This window comes from Silurus meridionalis, chromosome 7 (genome assembly GCF_014805685.1).
Source record: "Silurus meridionalis isolate SWU-2019-XX chromosome 7, ASM1480568v1, whole genome shotgun sequence".
Lineage (NCBI taxonomy): Eukaryota > Metazoa > Chordata > Actinopteri > Siluriformes > Siluridae > Silurus > Silurus meridionalis.
This window is the reverse complement of record NC_060890.1, coordinates 4213912-4241861: the sequence shown is the minus strand read 5'-3', so window position 1 is coordinate 4241861 and position 27950 is coordinate 4213912. Positions and strand designations below refer to the sequence as shown.

At 39.7% G+C, this 27950-nt stretch overlaps 1 protein-coding gene across 10 annotated transcripts; it reads left to right on the top strand.

The window, feature by feature from the left end:
• Positions 1-27840, top strand: mapk8b (mitogen-activated protein kinase 8b). Of its 10 annotated transcripts, none has more exons than XM_046853590.1 (13): positions 39-176; positions 1022-1100; positions 7725-7898; positions 7988-8117; positions 8976-9034; positions 9572-9710; positions 10395-10560; positions 18616-18687; positions 21100-21282; positions 21510-21634; positions 22499-22562; positions 22773-22850; positions 24590-27840. In XM_046853590.1, the coding sequence occupies exons 3-13, from the start codon at positions 7777-7779 to the stop codon at positions 24613-24615; spliced, it is 1164 nt and encodes a 387-aa protein (XP_046709546.1). In that variant the 5' UTR covers positions 39-176; positions 1022-1100; positions 7725-7776; the 3' UTR covers positions 24616-27840. The 10 variants fall into 10 exon arrangements, with proteins under 10 accessions (XP_046709548.1, XP_046709546.1, XP_046709541.1 ...); XM_046853585.1 differs by having other exon boundaries at positions 7720-7898; XM_046853591.1 differs by having other exon boundaries at positions 7720-7898; positions 24585-27840.
• The last annotated feature ends 110 nt before the right edge of the window (positions 27841-27950 follow it).

Sequence of the window (27950 nt, the reverse complement as noted above, 5' to 3'; positions counted from 1 at the left end):
TTCTGCGCAAGTCTCAGATCCTGGCCTGGGGACGGAAACGCAGCGGGCTCCAGGGTTTTGCGGCTCCAACGCGGAAAAATATCTGGCGCACTAAAAATCCAGCGTCGTTTGTGCCCGGTGAAGGAACACAGCAGACCAGCACAGATCTCTGGACTTTCCTGAACATCTACGGGAGTGTAAGTAGGAGTAATAACGCCGTATTTCAGGACTTTGTTTTTTTTAGGCGAAGGGTAATAGAATAGTTGCAGTAGGAGCCAGGCTGAATCCCAAACGCCTCCTTGTGTCCTGTATAAGTACACTACTAAGGGCTTCAGAAGAATGGCTTGCTCGCTCTTAGCGCACTCGGTGTGAGTGCAGGAGGAAGCCGTTTGGGACGGGGCTACGGTGAAAGTGTTGTGAGCTAGCGGTTTAGCAGGAACACAGCTCGGAAGTGTCAGGACGTGTGTGTGTGTCTGTGTCCAAGCTCAGTGACACACACTGCACTCACAGCTCAGGTCCAGGAACCCTGTATGAGGACCATGACGAGCTGTGATTCAGTTCAGTAGTGTGTTTCTGGTGGACCAGGTGTCATAAGCCAAAAATGATCTCCAACATGGCTCCTGATGTGTTCAGGAACTGAATGTCTCTGATCTTTGGTCTGGACATTGTCCAAAATTCAAAAGTATATGGGACAACCAGAAAACTGCAGAACAGGTCACTAGTAATGGGTGTCAAATGTTTGGCAGTAAACACACATACACACACACACACACGCGCAGAATGTATGCAACACAACCTGAAATACTGGGCTTTTTAGATTACCCATGATTCATCTGGTTACCTCAATGAACTTTTCTTCTCCTGCACCTATTTAAAGAAAAAAAAATCCTGCTTTTTTTGCTCTTCCTCAGGAGTTTATGCTTGATACACACATTTCTGCACACAATTGACTCTTGCATCGCTTGGAAAAGGTTCCATCCATACTCTCTTTCTCATGGTCTTCCTTTTATTTCATCCATCTTCTCCTGGTCCTTCTGGTCAGATCTGCAGAAGAGTCTGTGCTCAGATCAATCCGTCCCCTGTGAGACGCAAAGGGTTAATCGATCAACCAAACAACTGAGGTGCGTCTTTTTATATTTATTTTTTTTTTTTGAGGAAACCTGAAACATATGAACGATCTGAATTTAGCTCTATTTAGATGATTGATCAGATTGGAATGGTTTAGGTATACGTCTTTTGTTTTTCCTCAAACCGGGTCGACCTGTTTTTTTTTTGTTTGTTTTTTTCCCCTTCCCGAAGAAGGAGGTGTTTCAGAATGTCCTGCTGCACTATGCTGGATTGACTGTAATGCAGGACGTGCAGAGTGCAGTACATTACACTACATTATCTCCTAGATCTTAGATCCGATCACCAGATCTCGAGCCAAGTGTAGATCAGGAAGCCTGCAGAGTTCAGAGCAGTTTTATTTGTAGAGCTCTTTTAATGTCCCAAAGCAGCTTTACAGAGATAAAGAGGCAAGAAATTGTGATTTTCTAGACAGAGTTAAAAGTCGATAAGGAAAACCTCCCCAACATGGCATGAAAAAGAAACTCCCTGAGATGAAGAGGATCCAGACTCGTCCTCATCCTCAACACTGAATTTCCATTCATTCTTTACAGTTCTGTGTTTGGCGCTGTTCATGCAACCTGTGGTCCTGATTCGTTGTAGCAGACTGTTGATATTTATTCCAGTCCAAATCCAGTTTAAAATTTCTTGAGTTGCTCTTGATGGATCTTTTAGGCTGTTAATGTGAAACCATCCCAAGCTTCACCGAGTGGCCTCCAACTTCGTCCAGGGGTGAATCAGGCAGATCTAAAAAGAAGAGAAGGGACATGACCAGTGATCACTGATAACTCGGGTGCATGTTTAAGAAATAAGGATTAATCAGTATCCTTATTGGCATGTTGGAGTTTTCGTTGGGAGTGACGAGGATGGACTGGAGGAGAAATTAGTTTATTAGAGGGACGGCACATGTAGGACGTTTTGGAGACAAGCTGAGGGAGGCGAGATTGAGATGGTTGGGACATGGGGTAATGCTGAGGATGGAGCCAACAGGAGGGAGGAAAAGAGGAAGACCAAGGAGAGGAGGTTTATGGATGTGGTGAGAGAAGACATGCAGGTAGATGGGTTGAATGAGGCAGATGTAGAGGAAAGGGGGGGGAATCAAGACGGATGATCCGCTGTGACGACCCCTAATGGGAGAAGCCGAGAGAAGTAGTAGTAGTATCCTTATTGGTGTATAAAAAGTTTAAGACCCTGTATAGTGGTTTAAGGGTGTAAGTAGGGACTCTTACCATACTTACTAAAACACAGAGTCAGAAGGTAACACAGCCATCTCTGGGATAAGAGACCCCCCCACATCAACAAACCTGTGTGCGAGTGTGGGGACGACAGAGCAGCAGCGGTGAACTGTAATGAAGTAAATGTAATTCGTTACTGTTTTTAAGTAACCTTTTTACATATCTGTACTTTACTGAAGTCCAATATTCGACCTTTTAATCAACTACATTTTGGGAAATCAGCCATTCCTTTTTATTGATGAGCGGATAAAACACGCAGCAATCCACCAATCAGGGTCGAGCGTGCGCTCTGTTTAGAGCTTGTTTTGATTGGCAATTGATGGTATCTACTATCACCAACGTACAAATCAGCATCAGGTCAACAGCAAGCAGAACATTTAGAGAGGAAGAAATGATGGAAGAAACTCCAGAATTAAATCCACCACAACACCCCTGGCCTCATTTGCACGATTTAATTTTTTTTTTTTTTTGAAGAGGCTCATGATGATAATAATAGATAATTAATATTATTAATATCATTCTATTAATAGCGTGTGCTGAGAGTAACAGAGTCTTTTCACATAAACTGAGATGAAGAAACAATAATAATAATAATAGGAACATTTGTAGCCATAAATCATTCAATACATCAATACATTGGATACTTAAGTACATTTGAAGGCAAATACTTTTGTACTTTTTACTTAAGTAAAAGTTTAAAAGGACACTTTTACTGGTTGAATATACTAATACTATACTAACTAATACATTACTCAGTGTATCTTAAACTTAACTACACGGTTTGTGTACTACCTCCATCACTGGTTCGCAGTAGTATTTTACAATCGATGCGAGATTTTATTGGGTAATCCGTCATCGACAATAAACACTGTCTTTTTTTCTTTTCTTTACGGCATCATTATAATGCACATTTCGATTGAATCAATGAGTAACTTAATTACATATAATACTGTATTATATCCATGTGTCTAGCTGTACCGTGCTTTATTGGTCTTTGATATTTTCTGTTTAATTATAATTTTTTTAACCCAAGGGTGAGGTAAAATCTAATCTAAGTCAAGCCTGGACTGTTACAGGACAATCGGACGAGGTAGGAAGGACAGGGAGAATGCAAGAAACACAACAATAGACAACTAGGAGTAGCAGCGAGTTACCTTAAAAGGCAAAAGCATAGAAAGTAGACTTGCGCACAAACACACTCACACAGAGGAATCGAGTGAAGGGTGTGTCTTCATTGATTTTGGAAAAGCTGTGTTAAAGAGGAATGTGTCAGCGCTGTGACGGATTGCGAAACCGGCATCTCGGTGCCAGTCGTGCAGGCGTAGCTGCACCGTTATCGACTTCCCTCGACTGGATGAAGCGCTGCGAGTTCGTTCAGAGGAACGTTTTCATGTCGAGAAGGAGAGCTGAAGGTATTCGCATTCGAGTCCGTGTTGGTTCGCGGGCAGCGTAGGAAGCGAAGACGGTTGTTCCAGGCTTTTTGTGCAGCTTTGCAGTCTTTAAAACTAACCAGTTTCTCCACATCGTGCAAACTCCGGCTCCGGACGTGCGCCAACAGGTTTGGGGAGGATAAATACCTGTACTGCACCGACTGACTGTTATTGCACTGTTAATGCTCGGAAACGCAGCCTAATTACAGCGTTGTACAATTGCGCTGGGTTTAAAAACACCACAAAATCAGCTGTTACGCAACCGAAAGCATAAAATAATGCACGTTTAATAGAGCTGTAGCGGTAGACGTATTTGTACCAAACCTTTCCGGTAGAAGCCTTTCTAGAAAAAAAAAACTTGAACCGAACGCAGTCCTTTTTACGTGCGGAAGTTTGAGTTTCCTCACATATTAATTGGCGGATCGTTTTTTTTTTTGTGTAATTATCGTCATTTATTATTATTAACCTTTATGAACATTTAACAGTTTACTAATCAAATACCCGGTTGGTTTAAATAAAAAAAAATTATCGAATTAAAATAGATAAATCATACTAATGCAAAAACTTTATTATACGGATTAAATTAAGTAATTGATTAAATAGGCAAAGATTAAATTGATTCAATAATAACAAATAAATTCAAAAATTTAAGGGTTTACATTTTTTTTTATATATATATATATATATATATATATATATATATATATATATATATATATATATATATATATATACATGTAGTATTTAGTACTTAATTGTTCCACTTATTTCAGCATATTTCAATAAATGTCTTCAGTCAAGAAGTTATTTGTTTATTTATTTGTAAACGAATGAATTCCTTCCATCATTCCCTACTAAATTCACTCCCTCGATAGGTGGAATTGTGAGGAATTTCTTATTTTATAGGAAGCTGTACGCAAAACTTGAAAAAATATGTAACGCTGGAGTGTCATAAAAAGTTACCGATGACAGAAAGTGGCAGCGATTTCGTGTTTGCAGTCCGAGACTTCATACCTTCATGAGGGAACTCGGATTTTAACTCCGTACATTTACTTTTACCTCAGCTAGTTCCTCGCCTAGTTCCTCACCTAGTTCCTCCCCTAATGTACCTGGAATTAGGCAGGTAATGTATCTTCTCAATGACTTTGTTACATTAGTATCTTGGAGGAAATAAGTGTTAGCTTTTGTTCTTGTCAGATTACTTGAGATTCGAAGTAGCACAGAACCCATTTCTGATATTACCTGCAGTAGTACCTTCTTGAATTTTCAAGTGGAACATTATCCGAATCAGAAACCTTTATCGATCATATAGGGAAATTGTTTGGTTGCCGTTGCCCACAATAAAAGGTCAAAGTAAAGATTACAAATAGAATATAGAAATGTAAATATACACCATACAGATTTGTGTATCTATTAGAGCAGTTAAAATGTGGTGCTTTAAGTACAGTTCTCTCATACTGACCCACTGGATGTTCAACATGACACCTCATGGCAAAGACTCTCTGAAGATTTGATTATTAGAATTGTTGCTCTACACAAAGATGCCTCGGCTATAAGTAGATCTGAAACACCCTGAAACCGAGTTACAGTACAGTGTTCAGGGTCATACAGAGGTTTTTCCAAGATGGATTCCACTCGGAACAGGCCTCACAAGGGTAAATTAAAGAAGTCGAGTCCTCGTGCTGTGTGTCAGGTGCAGAAGCCGCATCAGAAAACCAGATGCGCGAGTGCTGCAACATTTGCTTTAAAGGTAGCAGAAGCGGAAGGTCCACTTGTCAGTGCTTGGAGCAAGACCCTTAACCCATTGTAGAAATTGAATAAGTCGCTCATTTGTTTGTTTTCCAGCATGTACGAACAAATGGTGGTGGAAAGATTCAAACTCTCTGAGGTATTTTCTTGTTGAGTAAACAAGTTTATATTGTTTCCTTGGACATGCTCCTGCCTCTGCATATACTGCAAACTCTTGTGTCTGCCAAACCAAACCAAACGCGCACCCAAATATAAGCCGCACCCACAGAATTTGACACAGATTTTTGTTTTGAACATAAATACGCTGCACCTGTCTATAAGCCACAGGTGTTTACACTGAAACTAATGAACTTTACACAGGCTTTAACGAAAGACAGTGACTGTTACACGGCTTGTATCTAAACAGTAGTCTACCAAGAAAGTCATTGTTCACTGTCTTCCTCCTTCCTTTCACCACAATTTCTCTCGAGAGTTTTTCTTTTGGCATCGTCGTGCGTTTAAAAATCACCATCGGTTTTTTCATGCCTGGTTGTTTTTAGCGTGACGAATGATTCGCATTTCCTGTAGACAGTGCGAGTGAGCGGCAGGTCAAACGTCAGAGGAACCTCATCCATATTTATGATGTGATGCGGCCCGATTCAGTGGGAGCGCATCTGATTTAATATAAAGAATTTCATTGGTTCACCTGAACCCGTTCTGGATTTTCATTGGTCTAATGTATTGGGGCTCAGTTTTTTTGGCTTGAAGTTTGTGAAACCGGGAAAAACCCAGGAAAAATCCATAAATTAGCCGCTTCATTGTTTAAGCCACGAGGTTCAAAGCGTGGAAAAAACTTTATTTAAAAAATGTATAATTTACTGAATCATGATGTGCTAAATTAGTATATTAATTACATTAATAAATATTAAGGAAAATAAATTGTGCATTCAAACTGAAAATAATTAACACTTACATCCAAAATGAACAGCATGTAGCATCCGTGGTTCACCTCTAGAGGCCACATTTAAGTCAAGTACAGGAGTGTACCTTGTAAGTAAACAAAATGTAAACAAAAGGGTTTTTGCAAAAGCAGCATGTAAAACAGTTTTTAGTAATGAAGTGATATAATATGGGTGGCACTTAAGACATGGATGTGTGAAGTGAGTACAGTTGTGTGTTGAGTCCGGGTTGTACAGATCAGTGTGAGTTTTAGTTCAGTTCTGTGTTGAGAAGCCTAATTGCTTGAGGGAAGAAACTCTTACACAGTATGGATGTGAGGCCCGAATGCTTTGGAACCGCTTCCCTAATGACAGGAGGGTGAAAAGAGTGTGTGAGGGATGTGTGTGGTCGTCCACAATGCTGTTGGCTTTGCGGATGCAGTGTGTGGTGTAAATGTTCATGATAGAGGGGAGAGAGACTCCGATGATGTATAACGCAACCTGGAAAAACTACCGGTATGGACTTTTGCCAGTAGTCCCAGCAATTGGCAAAACCAATAAATCGGTTGACTCTAGTTACTACATTCAGTATATGTTTTAAATGAATCGAAGAAACATTTAAATTGGAATAATTTGAGGCCATAACACAGCATTATAGTCTGACCCCTTACAAAATCATAAACAAAACGTCTACTTATATTAAATTCAGTTTTTATATATATATATATATATATATATATATATATATATATATATATATATATATATATATATATATATATATATATATACATACACACACTCTGTGACAAAAGTATTGGGACACCTGACTTTTCCAGGCAAATGTGGTTCTTCTCTACAAAAGTTGGAGGCACCCAGTTGTATTGGACGTCTTTAGATGCAAGAATATTACATTTTCCCTTCACTTGAATTAGGAGACTCAAACCTCTTTTGAAATGCTTTCCATGGGTTGGAGTGGAAGATCTGCTATAGAGCTCCAACTTTATTGAACACCCTTGAATGTGAATGCGGACTGCATCCCAGGTTTCCTCACCTAAACTCCATCAGTACCTCACTTTATTCACTGGATGACGGAGCACAAATCTCCAAAGAATCTAGTGGAACATTTTCTCAGAAGAGTGGAGCTTATTATAGGAGCAAATGAGCACTAAATGTGAAGTACACAAACTTATATATCATGTAGATGATTTTTGGTAGCTTTGGGGTTTTTTTTGTTTGTTTTTTTTTCTCTCCATCAAACCCTCTCAACCCCACACTGATATTTGTTTCTATCATCTCTTTCAGATCAGGTGTCGTGGGATCGATTTGAATGCCCAGCACACAATTAGCCCACGCATCACCATGAACAGGAATAAGCGTGAGAAAGAGTATTACAGTATAGATGTTGGAGATTCCACGTTCACTGTCCTGAAGCGCTACCAGAATCTAAGACCCATCGGCTCCGGGGCACAGGGCATCGTCTGGTGAGTGAGGTCAGCTTGTTAAAAAAAATGTTACAGGTCTATCCGGTGTTCAGAAAAACCGAAACCTTTTCTTTTTGTTTTTGTTGTAGCTCGGCATACGACCACATCTTGGAGAAAAATGTTGCTATCAAGAAACTCAGTCGCCCCTTTCAGAACCAGACCCACGCCAAACGGGCGTACAGAGAACTGGTGCTCATGAAGTGTGTCAACCACAAGAACGTAAGCAACTGTTTTTAAACTTTATTGCAATGCATGTAATGTATACATATATATCTTATATAGTGTCAAAATGTTGGACAATCCTGGTTTTTAAGAGACACACACATGCATGTTCTCTTTGTTTCTATGCAACAAATTCTGTAATGTAGCACTATGAAAATTGACTTTGACCAAACAAAACTATAAATGTCCACTTTATTTGCATCGAAAAATTCTCTTAGCATTAAGAACAGCTTTAAACACTTTCAGCACCTGGACAGTTCATTTCTCCAAACATTCAGCTGAAATTGCCGTTCCTCTTGTAAAACTCGCCAAAGTTTACAAGTTCTTCACTCGCTGGAGATTTCTTTATGATCCCAGAGCAGTTCAGAAGGATTTAGATGCAGTGACTGGGCAGGCCATTGCATGATGGATAACATTCCAGCCAAAAATGGTTCCAATGAGCTGCAGTCCAAACTGAATTGCATGGTGTTAAAGTGTGGAATTGTGGCCAAGTTGGTTCAGAAATTGTTTTCACTTTTTTTGGAATAAGTCTTCAACCTTCCCTGACAAGAGAAAAACAAAACAAAAGAAACATGCTCATGATTTTTTTTTATGTCTTGTTTAAGCGGAATGCTTTCGAGATAATTATTTTATAACGTTATAATCATCAAATGAACACGATTAACTGGCACGATTCACTGCACATTATCGTTCAACGTGTAAAAGTGCAATTCATCGGTTTGTAATTGCTGCTCTGGATTTCAGCCGAGAATTGACTGATTTGTGAGATAAGAGATTTATTAGGCTTCAAAAAGCTAAATAAATAAACAAAAAGTGTATCATGTTTTCTATAAACTGATTCCTTGTGTTTTGCAGATAATCGGACTCCTGAACGTTTTCACGCCACAGAAAACACTCGTAGAGTTCCAAGACGTGTGAGTTTTTTTATTTTTGGCTCTTTTGGCGAGCCGCTTTGTTATTTACAGCCACTCGAATTTCAGTACAATTTTACCTCCAGAAAATGGAATATATATTAAGAATATTTCAGATTTAAACCTATGTGGCTGATGTATAGTGTTTTTTCTTTTTTTTTGTTACATTTCTAAACCACTTCCCCAAACTCTCTGGAGATTTGTACACTGTTCCCCCATTCAGAGTATTAGATGCTCATTACAGCACATTGATTGTGCGTTCCCTCAACTGTTTCTTCCTTGGCTTGGATTTAGGTCTGGAGACATTACCTTAATGGAATGACTGAATCCACTGCTAAGTCTTAATCTTTTGCTAGCCACTAAGCAGTATGTTAACCGTCCTTTTATGATCAGGATCTTGATTTTCTTTCGTTAGTAAACAAACATTATTGTTATTTACTCATTGTGTCGAAGGGTGCGAATAATTCCGGATAATCCCCCAAATGTTTGTGTATGCAGCAGAAGGTATATGATGCGTTTGTGTGTATGTGATACCTGCAGTTACCTGGTCATGGAGCTGATGGACGCTAATCTGTGCCAGGTGATTCAGATGGAGCTGGACCACGAGCGACTATCCTATCTGCTTTACCAGATGCTCTGCGGCATCAAACATCTGCACGCAGCTGGAATTATACACAGGGTGAGTCCGTTCAAAACTGAGTGGTCCACTCAGATCCGCTCAGCTTGTCCAATACTTTTGTCCACATAAATGTAAGATGATCCAATACTTTTGTCCATATAAAAGCCAAGTGTTCCACTACCTATGGTTATATGAATGTCAGACGGTCCAGTAATTGTTTCCATATTATAAATGTCAAGTTTATTTCTTTAGCACTTTTCACAATGGACATTGTCTCAAAGCAAATTTACAGAGTTTAAATATTAAGGTGAAGGATGTGTGTTTATCCCTGATGATCAGCCTGGATGACTGTGGCAAGGAAAAACTTTCTTAGATGTTATGAAGAAGAAACCTTGAGAGGAACCAGACTCAAAAGGGAACCCATCCTAATTTGGGTGATATCAAGAGTGTGAATATTAATCTTTAAAACAATATAAAACACTGGAAAGTGAGAACTAACATAAGCACTGGTGTGTGTGATGATGAGTAATATCCTTTCTAAAGTCTTATATAGTCAGTTGACATTGTGGAACCAGGAGCTACTGAGCAACTCATAAAACAGCTCAACATCTGAGATCATCATAAATCCAACATCAGCTTCTCCATGCCAGAGCCTTTAAACACTCAAAGAGGTCCAATGTCCAAACATTGAGAGATGGTCCAATACTTTGATCCAATGCTCTTTTCATTCCTCTCCCCTTGCAGGACCTGAAGCCAAGTAACATTGTGGTGAAATCCGACTGCACGCTGAAGATCCTGGATTTTGGCTTGGCTCGCACAGCTGCCACTGGGCTCCTCATGACCCCCTATGTGGTGACACGCTACTACCGTGCACCAGAGGTCATACTAGGCATGGGGTACCAGGCGAACGGTGAGTGCCAGCTGCTGTGGCTCGGTCTAACCTCGCAGCATATCTAATAAATTCCTCTTTACCACCAGCACTGAACATCATGAAAGGGTGAATGATGCATTATTGGAAAGTGTCTCTTTTAGTTGCTCCCCTGGTTCATGTGGTTCGGTTCCCATGATTTCTGCATGCCCTCTGCTTACAGGATTCGCCTGTCTCAAACACTCAACATTAAACAGCAAGGCAGAAGGAGTTCCTGATCAGGTTCTCTGTTTAGATAAAAGAGAAAATATAACATAAAATGAACCTGATTTTCCTTAAAAGCTGAGCAATATTCTGCAATTTGACACAGCAGTTTCAGTGTTACAGAGTCAGCCGAATCGCACTCGCATGGCTCCTGCTTATTAGATCCGCCTGCCTCAAGAACAGCTTTTGAGTGTGGGATTGTAATTAGCTGTAATGCTCATGCTCTGTATTTCTAAGAGTCCATCCTTCAAAATGACATGAAATTAGACACTGATTCGACTCAACATTTGGACCAAAGACGGCTTTCATCATGAGATAAAAAAAAATGTGGACAATATTCAGTACACTGCTAAAACGTGGATGCTTTTGCTCATACAGTATGTTCTGTTCTTCCTCTTTATGCTCCATATGATTTAAGTGGATATATGGGCTGTGGGCTGCATAATGGCAGAAATGGTCCGCCACAAAATCCTTTTCCCAGGAAGGGATTGTATCCTTGTGATGGCTCGAACGTTGTTGTATTTATTTTATTTTATTTTTGGTTTTCTTTTTTCCCCCTTGGTCGTCATCCAGTGCAGCTCTCCTGTACTTGATGATTGTGAGCAGCTTTTAATCACCAGGAAAAGATCTTTGTGAGTGTGTGTGTATATATATATAAATAAAATTAGGGCTGTTCAAATTAACGTGTTGACACAAATTTATTTTAGCAGCACCAATTTCATTAATGCAGCGATTAATTATTATTTTTTTATTAAAAGATTGTAAATTTTTTTAATTTCATTAATGCAAACATTTGTTTGACCATTTTTTTTTTAATTGTCGAAATAAAAAAAACCTTTCTTTACTCAGATAATATATATAAATATATATAAATATATATATATATATATATATATATATATATATATATATATATATATATATATATATATATATATATATATTTATATTTATATTTGAAGTATTTGAACACCGCTATTTTGCAAGTTCTCCCACTTAGAAATCATGGAGGGGTCTGAAATTGTCATTGTAGGTGCATGTCCACTGTGAGAGACATAATCTAAAAAAAAAATCCAGAAATCACAATGTATGATTTTGTAACTATTTATTTGTATGATACAGCTGCAAATAAGTATTTGAACACCTGAGAAAGTTAATGTTAATATTTGGTACAGTAGACTTTGTTTGCAATTACAGAGGTCAAACGTTTCCTGTAGTTTTTCACCAGGTTTGCACACACTGCAGGAGGGATTTTGGCACATTCCTCCACACAGATCTTCTCTAGATCAGTCAGGTTTCTGGCCTGTCGCTGAGAAACACGGAGTTTGAGCTCCCTCCAAAGATTCTCTATTGGGTTTAGATCTGGAGACTGGCTGGGCCACGCCAGAGCCTTGATATGCTTCTTACAGAGCCACTCCTTGGTTATCCTGGCTGTGAGCTTCTGAAGAATGATGCTACCACCCCCATGCTTCACAGTAGGGATGGTGTTCTTGGGATGGTACTCATCATTCTTCTTCCTCCAAACACTTTTAGTGGAATTATGACCCAAAAGTTCTATTTTGGTCTCATCTGACCACATGACTTTCTCCCATGACTCCTCTGGATCATCCAAATGGTCATTGGCAAACTTAAGACGTGCCTGGACATGTGCTGGTTTAAGCAGGGGAACCTTCCGTGCCATGCATGATTTCAAACCATGACGTCTTGGTGTATTACCAACAGTAACCTTGGAAATGGTGGTCCCAGCTCTTTTCAGGTCATTGACCAGCTCCTCCCGTGTAGTTCTGGGCTGATTTCTTACCTCCTTTAGATCATTGAGACCCCACGAGGTGAGATCTTGCATGGAGCCCCAGTCCGAGGGAGATTGACAGTCATGTTTAGCTTCTTCCATTTTCTAATGATTGCTCCAACAGTGGACCTTTTTTCACCAAGCTGCTTGGCAATTTCCCCGTAGCCCTTTCCAGCCTTGTGGAGGTGTACAATTTTGTCTCTAGTGTCTTTGGACAGCTCTTTGGTCTTGGCCATGTTAGTAGTTGGATTCTTACTGATTGTATGGGGTGGACAGGTGTCTTTATGCAGCTAACGACCTCAAACAGGTGCATCTAATTTAGGATAATAAATGTAGTGGAGGTGGACATTTTAAAGGCAGACTAACAGGTCTTTGAGGGTCAGAATTCTAGCTGATAGGCAGGTGTTCAAATACTTATTTGCAGCTGTATCATACAAATAAATAGTTTAAAAATCATATATTGTGATTTTTGAATTTTTTTTTAGATTATATCTCTCACAGTGGACATGCACCTACGATGACCATTTCAGACCCCTCCATGATTTCTAAGTGGGAGAACTTGCAAAATAGCAGGGTGTTCAAATACTTATTTTCCTCACTGTATGTATATGTGTATATATATATATATATATATATATATATATATATATATATATATATATATATATATATATATATAAAATGAACTCCTGCATGAAATACATTTTAATTGCTAAACATTTGTTTTACTGATGTGCCAGGTTTCAAATTAAACACTAAAATACACCTTGATTATTGTTCTTATTTGGCATATCACTTTATTAAGTAGAGCGTTACCGCCACCTACTGTGAGAATAGATCAAAGACTTATCCCTGTTACTTGGACCAATGAAAGCCACGGTGCACACATCTGCCAATTAAAACCATCTGTTTGGAAACAGCAAAGTTTCATTTGGTGTCCTGATGATTTGTGTCATTTAAAGCATCATAAAATACTTGAATACATTTACAAGAATATTTTGTTTGCATGCTGTATGTTGAGTTTGGGTTTCACTAATAATAAACACACATTTGCATTAAGCATCCATATTTGTCCATGCGCATGTTGATTAGAGTATTAAAAACATGAAGTATTAATTTACGGTACATTTAGAACATATGAAAATGTACGATTAAGTTGCAATTAATCACGAGTTAACTCATGACGGTCATGTGATTAATCACAAAAAAATATTTATCTGTTGTCAGCCCTAATATATATATATATATATATATATATATATATATATATATATATATATATATATATATATACACACACACACACACACACACACACAGTAAGCAGGGGTATATGAGCAGGTGAGGTATGAAGGCCTGGTATAGCAGAAGATCTTCCACTCTAACCCATGTAAAGCATATCCTCATGGAGCTGGCTTTGTGGACAGGTTTGAACCTCCTATTTTAACCGAAGGGAATATTTCACGCTCCCGCATCCAAAGACATCCGATGTACATTTTGTCCACAGAACATTCCAGACCTATAGATAATCGCCATATCCGGGTCCTGAAGAACATAGTTACACCAGGCCTTAATGTGAACCTCTCACTCGGATATTTTTTCCTTTGAGGGTGATGTGTGTGTGTGTGTATGTATGTATGTACAGATGGTCCCCGAGTTACGATGGTTCGACTTATGATTTTTCGATCTTACGATGACGAGAGCGATACGACAAAATTGTGAAAATATTAAAAAATTCACGAAACAGGCAGCAGCGTTAGATTATACGTCTGATGCGCAGCTGGGATGAGCATATCTCTTGCCCTGTGAGATGCCTCAGTGTGTGTTGTTTTTTTTTTTTGTTTGTTTTAAAGACTAATTTTACTGATAAAAGCATTTCTTCTAAGCACCTTCTAAGTTTCGTGCTGGTAGTGAAAAAAAAAAAGAGGAAAGCCATCAGTTTAGGGCAGAAAATAAAAATTTGATTTCGGCATGAAGCAGGAAAGACTGTCACAGTCATAGCACCATCTTCAACTTACGATATTTTTGACTTACCATGGGGTCAAGTAGAGGACTACCTGATTTTTTATATATATATATATATATATATATATATATATATATATATATATATATATATATATATATATATATATATATATATATATATATATATATGTATATATATATGTGTGTGTGTGTGTATATATATGTGTGTGTGTGTGTGTGTGTGTGTGTATATATATATATATATATATATATATATATATATACATACATACATACATACAGTGGAACCCGGTTATGTCGATGTCCTAGGGGGTCGCCCATCGAGATAACCGATGATCGAGATAAACGAAAATCAATATGGCGGCAATATATTAAAGTGCTTGAAATTTCTTTATGTACATGATGTGCGTTAATAAATGAGAATGTGCATGCACGTGTTTTTGGAGGGTTTTTTACACAACAGCGTTGCCGCGATTTGTTTGATGAAGGCCCCCTTCGGCGCCCCCTTCAGCGTGGCAGGTGCTTTCTCGGCCGCTTTTTCTGAAGCTCCCGGCTTCAATCGCGCACATATAGTGCTCGTTTAGCATCATCACCAGCTCCTATTTAAACTTGCATACTCTCATTGTCCGTTATTGTTGGTATATGTTGGTTCACGGCGGTCGTTGTTATCGATCATGTGTATCCCGGTACGTGCCTTCCCACCGGCACTCTCTCAACGGCTGCTCTTTTCTTCCCAAAGCGCATCGCGGATTCCCCCCCGATCCTGCCGTTGTTCATTCTATGCTTTTTCTGCTCATCCCACGTTCAGCGCCGCGCCCCTACCAAGCGCGGCTTTCGCCTCCTGTTCATCGCATAACATTCAACAACAAAAGGCATATGTGCACTAACTAACAGAGAGATTCACCAGTATACAATACAACACCTGTAGCATCTGTAACGCTTGATTTTTCCGCCACTTTCGCGAGTTCTTCTGCAACTGCACAGTGCCGATCGAGATAACCGACGTTAAATGGCAAATTTTTCCCCCCTTGTGCTTGAGATATTAGGGTTCGGCGACATGAAAAAGACATAACCGATTAAAAAATGCTTAGACAAAGCGAGAATTTGGCGGTTCCACTTCAAAAACGTCGACTTAATAGGGTTGTCGAGTTAACCGAGGGCGAGATAAGTGGGTTCCACTGTATATGTGTGTGTGTGTGTGTGTGTGTGTGTGTGTGTGTGTGTGTGTGTGTATATATATATATATATATATATATATATATATATATATATATATATATATATATATATATATATATATATATATATATATAGTACAGACCAAAGGTTTGGACACACCTTCTCATTCAAAGAGTTTTCTTTATTTTCATGACTATGAAAATTGTAGATTCACACTGAAGGCATCAAAACTATGAATTAACATGTGGAATTATATACATAACAAAAAAGTGTGAAACAACTGAAAAATGTCATTCTAGGTTCTTCAAAGTAGCCACCTTTTGCTTTGATTACTGCTTTGCACACTCTTGGCATTCTCTTAATGAGCTTCAAGAGGTAGTCACCTGAAATGGTCTTCCAACTCTGGGAGTTCCCAGCGATGCTTAGCACTTGTTGGCCCTTTTGCCTTCACTCTGCAGTCCAGCTCACCCCAAAACCATCTCGATTTGGGTTCAGGTCCGGTGATTGTGGAGGCCAGGTCATCTGGCGCAGCACCCCATCACTCTCCTTCTTGGTCAAATAGCCCTTACACAGCCTGGAGGTGTGTTTGGGGTCATTGTCCTGTTGAAAAATAAATGATGGTCCAACTAAACGCAAACCGGATGGAATAGCATGCCGCTGCAAGATGCTGTGGTAGCCATGCTGGTTCAGTATGCCTTCAATTTTGAATAAATCCCCAACAGTGTCACCAGCAAAGCACCCCCACACCATCACACCTCCTCCTCCATGCTTCCCGGTGGGAACCAGGCATGTAGAGTCCATCCGTTCACCTTTTCTGCGTCGCACAAAGACACGGTGGTTGGAACCAAAGATCTCAAATTTGGACTCATCAGACCAAAGCACAGATTTCCACTGGTCTAATGTCCATTCCTTGTGTTCTTTAGCCCAAACAAGTCTCTTCTGCTTGTTGCCTTTCTTTAGCAGTGGTTTCCTAGCAGATATTCTACCATGAAGGCCTGATTCACACAGTCTCCTCTTAACAGTTGTTGTAGAGATGTGTCTGCTGCTAGAACTCTGTGTGCCATTGGCCTGGTCTCTAATCTGAACTTATCCTCCGCAGCAGAGGTGACTCTTGGTCTTCCTTTCCTGGGGCAGTCCGCATGTAAGCCAGTTTCTTTGTAGCGCTTGATGGTTTTTGTGACTGCACTTGGGGACACTTTCAAAGTTTTCCCAATTTTTCGGACTGACTGACCTTCATTTCTTAAAGTAATGATGGCCACTCGTTTTTCTGTACTTAGCTGCTTTTTTCTTGCCATAATACAAATTCTAACAGTCTATTCAGTAGGACTATCAGCTGTGTATCCACCTGACTTCTGCACAACACAACTGATGGTCCCAACCCCATTTATAAGGCAAGAAATCATACTTATTAAACCTGACAGGGCACACCTGTGAAGTGAAAACCATTTCAGGTGACTACCTTTTGAAGCTCATCAAGAGAATGCCAAGAGTGTGCAAAGCAGTAATCAAAGCAAAAGGTGGCCACTTTGAAGAACCTACAATATGACACATTTTCAGTTGTTTCACACTTTTGTTATGTATATAATTCCATATATAATTCCACATGTGTTAATTCATAGTTTTGATGCCTTCAGTGTGACTCTACAATTTTCATAGTCATGAAAATAAAGAGAAGTCTTTGAATGAGAAGGTGTGTCCAAACTTTTGGTCTGTACTGTATATATATAATATATATACACACACACACACACAGCCCATCAAAATAAAGTGTCACACACTTTATTCAGTCTTTCCACCGCCTCTAGGTTTGATGATGGCACTCCCATTGGCCTGAGGCATCGTTTCGATAAGCTTCTGCAATGTCACAACATTTATTCCCATCCAGAGTTGCAGTTTTTTTTAATGAAGATCTTGTATTGACTATGGGAGAGTCGGACCTCTGCACAAAGTCTTCTCCAGCACATTTCCAAGATTCTCAATAGGTTTAAGGTCTGGACTCTGTGGTGGCCAATCCATGTGTGAAAATGATGTCTCATGCTCCCTGAACCACTCTCACAAATTGAGTGAATGAATCCTGGCATTGTCATTTTTAAATATGGCCGTGCCATCAGGAAGGAAAGAATCCATTGATTGAATAACCTGCTCATTCGGTATATTTAGGCAGTCAGCTGACCTCATTCTTGTGGCACATCACCAACTGCAGCAACCCCCAGATTATACCTTCTGAAACAGATTAACATCTTTTTCACGACCACAGGACGTGTTTTCTGACATGGTTGTTTAAAGAATGAGAAGCTTCTCACTGCATCAGGTGGGGTTTAAAAACTTGTTGCCAGCTGAAACATAATCATCCATGCAGTAATTATCTAATGAGAAGCTCTTACCTATTTACTTATAAATCCAGGTGGGGACTTTTTTTGGATGGTCAGCATAAATATAAACTTTCTTTCGGCTTTTCCCGTTAGGGGTCACCACAGCGGACCATCCGCATGTTTGATTTGGCACATGTTTTTACGCTGGATGCCCTTCCTAACGCAACCCTCCCCATTTATCCGGGCTTGGGACCGGCACTGAGGCTTGTGCAACCCTAATGGCTGGGGTTGGTTCCCTGACCGGGGATCGAAACCGGGCCGCAGGGGTGAGAGCGCCGCAGGGAACCTTCAGCATATATATATATATATAAAAATATACAGTTTGTGTGTAAAACAAATGTTGCATGCCGTCTTATTTTTTCCTGTCTTACCATCACGTCCTCATCACTTTTTCCGAACCCTGTTTGTTTGTCTGCAATAAATGTGGGCTTTCATTTGCAATCTGTATTATTTTTCTTTTTTTTGTGCTTGTTCTTAATTTGGTTGTTATTTCATTTTTTTTAGTTGATGTCTGGTCTGTTGGCTGCATCATGGCCGAAATGGTCAGAGGCAGTGTGCTGTTTCCAGGCACCGATCGTATCCTTACCTGAACTTCATTGTTGTACCATTTGTGTGTTGGTATTTTCTGTCTTTATATTTTTGTTTTTGGTTCAATCCCAGTCTATGTTCTTGTATTACTAGTGAGTGGGAACTACGGTTGGACGGTTTATAGTGAGTATGTTCACTGACCCTTGGTGTAGACTACAGTTTTTTTTTCAGTGTAACTGGTTAAGACAGTCAGTTTGGAAGAGAAGCATGGAAATGACCCAGTAATAACATTTAGAGACAGTTCCTTATACATGAGGCACAGGAAAAGGAGAAACAGGGCGATATTGGGGGATGGCATGGCAAGGGCTCCTCACCAATAACAGCCTCGATATTCTCTGGCGTGTATGCGGTTTAAACACCACCTGGTGACTTCATTTTTTAAAGCTGAGCCCATTTCTTCGGGACACAATCATGGCGTCCTAACCAGTAATGACGCAGAGAAATCCCTTTGCGCAACACTCACGATCACTATTCCTGTAAGTCTTTAATCTTAAAAGCAAACCTCCTCACTGCTCCATGGTTAACTTAGGAAAAGAGGTTCAAAATGAGCCCTCACTGGTTTCAAACAATCACCAAACTCCTAGTTCCGAAATTTCCCGTTTCCCAACGGCACAGAAAATGCCATTTAGTAGATAATGCACCCTGAACATTTCATCATGAACTCAAAAAGTTTTCAGTATTATATGGAGGAAGACCATTAATATTAGATGTTTCGATCTCTAATGAGCAAGCCAGAGGTGACTCTGAGACTAAAACCTCCCTGAGATGACATGTGGAAGAAGCTACTATTGAAATTGTAAGTAACGTAGCATGAACCCTGCTGGTGCAGAGGTGAATTATACACCAAACTGTGTGTTTATTGCATAATTAAATGCATTGTGATTTACCTGATCAAGTGGTCAGAAAAAAGGTGATTGTGTATGCTGGGAAATTCCAAATGGGAGGAACCAGACAAAAAGGAAACCTCTTCTGGAAAAAGAATTGCTTGCTGCTCTATTCACCATATTTTCAGGTGCCAAAATATTGTGAATATATGACTTTTGTTGCCAGAAGTAGGACCAGCTAAAATGTCCAAGTTTGTTGCTTAGTTTTTTTTATTGAATTTTTTTTCATTCGGGATAGCATGGTTAGCTAGAGTACGTAAATGGAACCATTTCGTATGAACTGTACAACACATATCGATTATCGTAGGTTTTGTATACTATAACAGTTAGAATAGCATTGATTGTTATTGCAATCTCAAGGGTTGGGAGATCTATTTGTTGATATGTGTCACCAGTTCTCGAAGTTGATGTGTTGAAAGCAGGAGAAATGAGAGGATTTGAAAAAAACAAAGAAGGAAACTTGCTTTTTTTTTTTTTTAGGGTCAGAGCGCAAGGTCAGCAATGATACCGCACCCCTGGAGCCCTTTAGGTTAAGAGCCTTGCTCAGTGGCCTCAAAAGTGGCAGCTTGGTGAAACCAGAGCTTGAAACCCTGACCTTCCGATTAGTAACCCAGAGCTTTAATTACTGAGGTACCACCTCCTCAATTAGATGAGGGCCAAACATCTAGACGTCAGGAACGACTGCACCTGCCAAACAGTATGTCTTGTTGAATGTTCTTGGAGTTCAGTGGATACCTACCAAAGCAACATGGTCAGGGGCACACAAGGCTCATTGATGTGGTTGGAGAGTTAATGGCCATCTGGTCCAATACAAAAAAAGAGCTGCTGAGGTGCTAAAAAAAAGCTAAATCTGGCGCCGATAAAGAGTCAGAACACTTACAACTCTGGAGATTTTAAGCGACTAGGGTGTCCATGCAGATCTTGTGCACCACCAAATATTTGAGTAAAGGAAGAAGGTGGCTTGGTCATTTTCTTTTACATCATGTAGACAAACCAGGTCTGGGGATACCATGACACCAGGATGCACTATGGGATGAAGGTGGAGGCGGTGTGAAGTTCTGGGCAATGGATTGTTGGAAATCTTTGAGTGGCAACAATATTCTTCAATGGCAGAGGCCTGTTTCAGCTGGATAATGCTCCCGGATACAAACATAATTCCTGAATAGTTAGATAAACATTGCATGTCGACCTCAAAATATCTGTCAAATGAAGCATCTGTGGGATGTGCAGGACAAACAAGTCTGATCTGTTGAGTCTATTAAGCCAGATACCACAGCACACCTTCAGAGGACTTGTGGAGTCCAGGCCTTAACAAGTTCGAGCTGTTTTGGTGGCACAAGTAGGACCTGCATGACATTAGGTGATTTTAATATTATTGCTTGTATCGTATACAATACTGGGACAATTAGGATAGTTTGGGCTGGAATCTTTTCACGCATGAATTAGCTGTTCCAAGACTAATCCCAGCCAAACAGTACGCTTGCTCACATTTCCTCTTTAACCAAGCGAACTCTAGATATTGACCAGTGGAATAAGGTGATTGAGCAGTTAGGCACACCGTCTCAGGAGTTCATGATGAAGCTGAACCAGTCTGTAAGGACCTACGTGGAGAACAGACCCCGATACGCAGGGTACAGCTTTGAGAAGCTTTTCCCCGATGTTCTCTTCCCTGCTGACTCTGACCACAACAAGCTGAAAGGTAAGAGTTTAAAACCGGTCCCAGCATGCACCAGGTTAAATAATATGAACTGAGAACTAGTTAAATATAGGGGCTTTACACTGCTTTATGTTTTAGAATCATTGTTTATCGTATTTTTCCTCAAAGCCTTCTAGAGGTACTTCTTTGCAGACAGATTATACAAAGAAAATCCATAAAACTTGACCAAATTGCTTTTGTCATTGTCTTGTGCTTTTAACAACCTGCAGCAAGCCAAGCTCGAGATCTTCTGTCCAAAATGCTGGTTATAGACGCATCCAAGCGGATCTCTGTGGATGAGGCCCTGCAACACCCCTACATCAACGTGTGGTATGATCCAAGTGAAGTTGAAGCGGTATGCATTCATTCTTTTTTATTCTGGTTTGCTTAGTTTTTTCCTGAATGAACTGGCAGATTAGCATATAATAGATATTTTTTAATGACTGACTGTTCTATTAACTGAATAATCTAATAACTGATTGACCAGCTGACTGACTGATCTACTAATTAACTGGCTGATCTACTCACTAACTGACTGATCTGATGAATGACTTAATGACCTACCACCTGCTGACTAACTGATCTACTGACTGACGGCTTCACTGACTTATCGATCTGCTGACTGACTTCTCTGACAAACAGACTGACTGACTGCTCTACTGACTGACTGATCTTCTGATTTACTGACCTACTGACTGATAGACAGATTTTCTAATTTCCCAATTACTGACTGACTGACTGACTGACCTTCTGACTAATTAGTCTACTGACTTACTGATATATTGACAGACTGACTGACTGGTCTTCTGATGGACTGACCAAGGTACTGACTGACTGATTCACTGACGTAATGACTGGCCTGCTGACTGACATACTGTCTGACTGATCTATTGACCGACTGACTGACATACTATATGACTGATGTACTGACTGGCTGGTCTACAGATCTACTGACTGGCTGAATGACTGATCTACTGTCTTACTGATTAATGTATTGACCTACTGACTGTTTGACTAACTTATATACTGACTGTCTGGCTGAGTTCCATTGTAGAGTCTAGCTCCCCTGAAAAAAGGAATATGTGCCCAGTCAGATTTAAGGAGGGAAAGCTGATCTAAACATAACTACTGGATTCTCCATTATACTATACATATAATACATTTTAAAAACATTCAATTCTTGTTTCTGGGTTGTTTTTTTTTTTTGTTATTGTTTCAGCCTCCACCGTTGATAACCGACAAGCAGCTGGATGAGAGGGAACACACTGTAGACGAGTGGAAAGGTGACGATTTTTATTTTCAGCTGTAGCGTTCATGAGAAATAAAGAAAAGTGGAACTTTTATTGTGAATATTTGTCAAACCGAAGACACAATAATAACGAAAGGCTCCAAATATTACTTTTTTTGATCAAATGACATCAATTTCAAACTTCAGTAAGTGTTTGTGGTCCAAACTCTAAAGTATCTTTTGAAACCTTCTGCTTCCTTATCAGAGCTGATATATAAAGAGGTGCTGGACTGGGAGGAACGCTCGAAAAATGGCGTCATCCGCGGACAGTCGGCTTCAGTAGGTAAGTTTAACCCCCGACGATCTACTAGTGGAACTTTATATGTTCTAATTCTGAACTGTCCCATGTCTCTACTGGCTAAGGGGGCATTGACGAAAAAAAACGTGTGTGTGTGTGTGTGTGTGTGTGTGTGTGTGTATATGTATATATATATATAGTATCTCGGATAAATCTCACATTTCAGCAAACATTTGAGTATTTTTTTCTCAAGAGAAAAATATTATTATAACAATTTAAAGGATATATTTGAGAGTAGTCAATGTGCAGCTTTTATAGCAGAACAGATTTAATGTCCATTAAAAATAACTCAACATACAACCATTAATGTCTAAATAACTGGCTACAAAAGTGATTACACCATAGGTGAACATGTCAAAACTGTGTCCAAGGCATTAATATTGTGTGAGCACCGTTGTTATGTAGCACTGCTTCAATCCTCCTGGGCATGGAATTCACCAGAGCTGCACAGGTTGTTGCTGGGATCCTCTTCCACTCCATAATTCCTCCTCCATAATGACATCACGGAGCTGCTAGATGTTTGACACATTGCTCTTCTCCATCTCCTGCTTGAGAATCCCCACAGGTGCTCAATAGGGTTCAGGTCTGGAGACATACTTGGCCACTCCTACACATTCAGCTTCCTCATCAAGGCAGTTGTCATCTTGGCATTGTGTTTGGGGTCGTTATTATGTTGGAAATCTGCAGTACCATACTTGAATGTAGGCAAAAAAACATTTTTTTTTGGTTCTCCTCACCAGGGCGTCATCACACAAGCTGGACACCATCTGGGCCCAAGAAGTTTATCTTAGTCTCATCAGACCACAGGACATGGTTCTAGTAATTCATGCTCTTGGACACATTGTCTTCAGCACAAGGACACAACTTCTTTGATGGACCCTTGTGGGGTTTGTTCCAATGGAACCCGTCTTGAAAAACCTCTGTATGTCTCCGGCCACTGTACTGTACCTCAGTTTCAGGGTGTTCCTGATCTTCTTATTGCCGAGGCATCTTTGTGTAGAGCAACAATTTTAATTTCTTTACCATGAGGTTCCATGTTAAACATCCAGTGGTCAGTATAAGAGAATTGTACTCAAAGCACCACATTTTAACTGCTCTAATACAAGATACACATTTGTATGGTTCTTTCAAGCAGACAAAAACATAACCATGATAGATAGGACATGTGACTTTGCCTGTTTACATGACAGCTGTTATCACTTAGGGTGCACTCACTTTTGTTGCCAGCTATTTTGATAATAACTTATGGCCGTATGTGAAGTTATTTTTGGGGGACTGATTATCTCTTCATCATGGCACCTGTTGTATGTGGGGTATATTTGGCAGAAAGTTAACATTTTTGTACGTGGGGGGCGAAGGCTGACCCGTGTGGGGCGATCCACCAGAAAAGATACTGTATGTCAAATTGCTGAAGAAGTTAATGCTGTTGATGCTCGACGAGTCACGACTGTTTTGGCAGCAAAAGGAGACGAACACAATGTTAGTCAAGTGGTCATAACCTGATGACCTGGTGACCATAAAGCTTTTATACTGGTGCATATCATCTACTGGTCTAAATCTTTTCCTATCTTTTGATCATTCGATCTCATTCTCCTTTCCCAGGCCTTTATCTTAGCTGAGAAACCCATTCATATCCTGTCTTTGGTTAGAAAGTCTGCTGCTTTTTCCATCCAGTTTTCAGCCTAACGCATTGCTTTATTCCTTCTTTCTAATTCGTAGCACAGGTGCAGCAGTGAAGAGCGCCTCCTAGCACAACTCCACATCTTTACTCATCCTCCGTGTCCACCATCCTCGCATTGTCCTCAGGGACAAAAAGCAGCTTGGAGACTTTGCGCTCCTCTTCCTCCATCCGGGCCAGTTGGCTGCTGCAGTTGACCATCACCCCGTTCTTCTCGCCTCCTCGACGTTCCTCCATCTATTTTTTTCTTTAAGACTATTTCTTTTTTAGTCACAGGGAAAAAGTCCAGAGGAAGGTGGGATTTAATTTTTTATTTTCCTTTTAGAGGCACCTTAAGAAGCTTTTAAACCAAACCAGCATTACTTTGGTTGCTTTCTTTTTATAATGGGGACTCGAATTTCAGGTCAGACTGAACCTATAGCCGCATCTCCTCCACATTCAATTGTGCGGTAAACTTTGAAATGGGTTGAAGATGCTTTGAATATCAAGATCGCCATGAGTTTAGCAGAGTGGCATTCCTCGTAAAAGTCTCGGCTCTTCTATTCTGGGACTAACTTCGAGTTTTTCGAGAATTTCCAGAATGCCTGTTCGATACGCAAAAACTTTGTCACGACGTAACGCCGAGATCAGGTCATAACGCGTTTATTCAGCTCTTTCACAACGATTTTACGACGGCTTATTTATGATAGGCATTTTAACCTACTTTAACATGTCCTCTCTTTCTTCTTCTTTTTCTTTTTTCGCGGTTGATTTTGCGACTTTATCGACGCCATTGTGTTCCACAGAGGCCTCTGTATGTGATTTATACTGTGCAGGGTTCGAGGTTATAATCGAAACGACAGTAAAGGGTAAATTAAAGATGATGATGATGATGATGATAATTAGCGGTCTTTAGCGCTTTGTACAGCTTGGCCCCCGGAATGCCATAAGGCTCATGTCAGGGTTATTTACAAAATTTTTTCTTATGGTAAATATTAGACAATTTGTGAAACCATATTTACAATTTAAGGTCATATCGCTAAATGACACAATGCATTCTGGGTATTCGGTGCCAGCTAGAAGGTAAACACGATCGATTGCGGTGCATTATGGGACTTTGAGAGTGCACTGGGAGTTTACACTGGGAGATTCCAGTGAAGCGTACGAATAGATGAGAAGTTCTGAGAAGAAGATGGCGAAGGAATAATGTAGGATCAGACTAATACAGTTAATACCTTGGTACTCTTCGGGAATTCTTTCCAGAACTCGTGCTGAAACTGACGAGTTCCCGAACAAGTCTTTTTTTAACAAAATGCAGTTCTATACTGTATAAAGAAAATGCTTAAAGGCATGATTTAGGCTTAAAATGCACAGAAAGAAAAGAGGACGCCATGACACCGTTCAGACTCTTCATGCATGTGTTTTACCACGAGACTAAAGCGCTCATGTGACGAGTACCAGGGTATTACTGTATTTCATCGCTCACATATCATTATTCAAATCCGCCATCAGTGTAACCTCTGGATGCTATCGTTACTGCGATTTTTATTTATTTTTTATTTTTTTAAACAATAACCTGAATATTCACACCTCCATTAACCCCCGTTCACGCCAGTCAAGCCGACAGTGACGTGAGCAGCACGAACATCAGCCGGGGAATAGAAAAAGACTAAAATTAATATTCCTAATAAACGTGAAAAGAAGACACTGTAGTTGTAGACATTACGTGGAGGGTTTGTTAAGGTTGAATAAAATCTGTATATAATGTTAGTTAAGGAACTCTTTCAAGAAAGTGTTACCATGATCCTTTTTTTCTTGTGAAGGTGAATAGGTTTGATGTTTTTTTCAGCACAACTCCCCCGAAGCGTTTCTTGCCCCTCGTTTGGTAACTTGGCACCAGGTCGATGTGATCTGCAGCTCGAGCTGTAGCGAAGTTGAATCCTAAACCTGGAGTTCTTTTCATGTCTCTTATGAAAGTGCCTGTCATTCGTTTGCAGAGAAAAAAAATCTTGGAAGAACAGATTATGGTTTCGTTTGATGTTCGGATTGTGTTTTTTAAATTTTTTTTATGTAGTGCGATCGATTTGAAATGATGGATGGGTAGATGAAGTGATGGATGGGTAGATGAAGTGATGGATGGATGGCGTGATAAAGGGATGGAAGCAGAACGTATCGATGTAGTTTGTGAACGATGACTATCCATTTGGTAGGTTTGAAGAAAAGCTCATGTCCATGTGGTGCTGAAGGTCTTCAGTCTTGTTCCAGAATGTAAAAACGTTCTTGATGGTTCACGTACGTGGTGACTGACAGGAAGTACCGAATACAGGAAACGATGTGAAGCGGCCAGCTGGCGAATTCTCCGCCTCGTTAATGGCGCAGGTTTCGAAGCGTTTTTTTTCCTGTTTGTTTGTTTTTGCAGTTAGATTTCTGTTCTTTGTCACGTTTTTGTTCAAAGTGCTCTTATATTCCTTTGGCCAGCATTTAATCATTTTCTTTTCTTTATGAATGAAATTCGCTTTTTTTTTTTTTTATTCTAATGTGATTATGCAATCGCATTACAAACACCTTCTAATCCTGATTCAAGTACACCTTGATCAACTACCTCACTCTAAATTTCTACAACTTCCTGTATTTTTTAGTTGCCCATTAGGTATCCGGGATGTGCGCATACAAATTCCTTATTTATTTATTTGAAAGTTTGTCGATAGTTCGGGAAAAAAAAAAAATGTCTAGTTTTGTACAGTATGTATATTTCACGTAGTAAAAAGGACTGTAATGTACAATTTTTTTTTTTTTTTATTTTTTTTTTTTTATTTTATTTTAAAAACAGTTCATGTGCAATACCCTCTGCTCTGTGTGCTTACTTGTAACTGTATCTAGCTACAATATGTTAGCTGTGTGTTCCCCAAGGTAGAGAACTGTTAGGTACTGTCAAATTCAGTTCACGTCAAATTTCAGCTCGAATGAATGAATTTAGATTCTTTTATTGTAACTTTTTTTTTTTTTATTCAGTTCTTTATTTTGTGTCACAAAAACTGATGTGGAACTAGGCAGAGGTGTATGATGTACATGGATAATGGATTGTTTAAGGCTGAAAGACTTTAAAGTAAAAAATAAAATAAAATCCCCAAAAGCCTACTGGTGTAAGCTGGGCTGTAATTTTTGTGAGCAATACTGGCAATGCAAAATCCTGACTCCGTGTGCTAATTATTGCATATGGACGTAACTCAGAAGTGCACTACTAGAATAAATGCACTGGGAACGCACCAAGCCAATGTTTAAAAACATGTACTGCAAATAAAATACTTCTGTTGGAATCTTTGTTTGTTTTTGTTCATTTTTTCTATTTGCTCATTTGCATTTAAAAGTATGGCTTTTGGCAAATGCCCTTGTCCAGAGCACCTTAGACTGATTTCATTTGTACAACT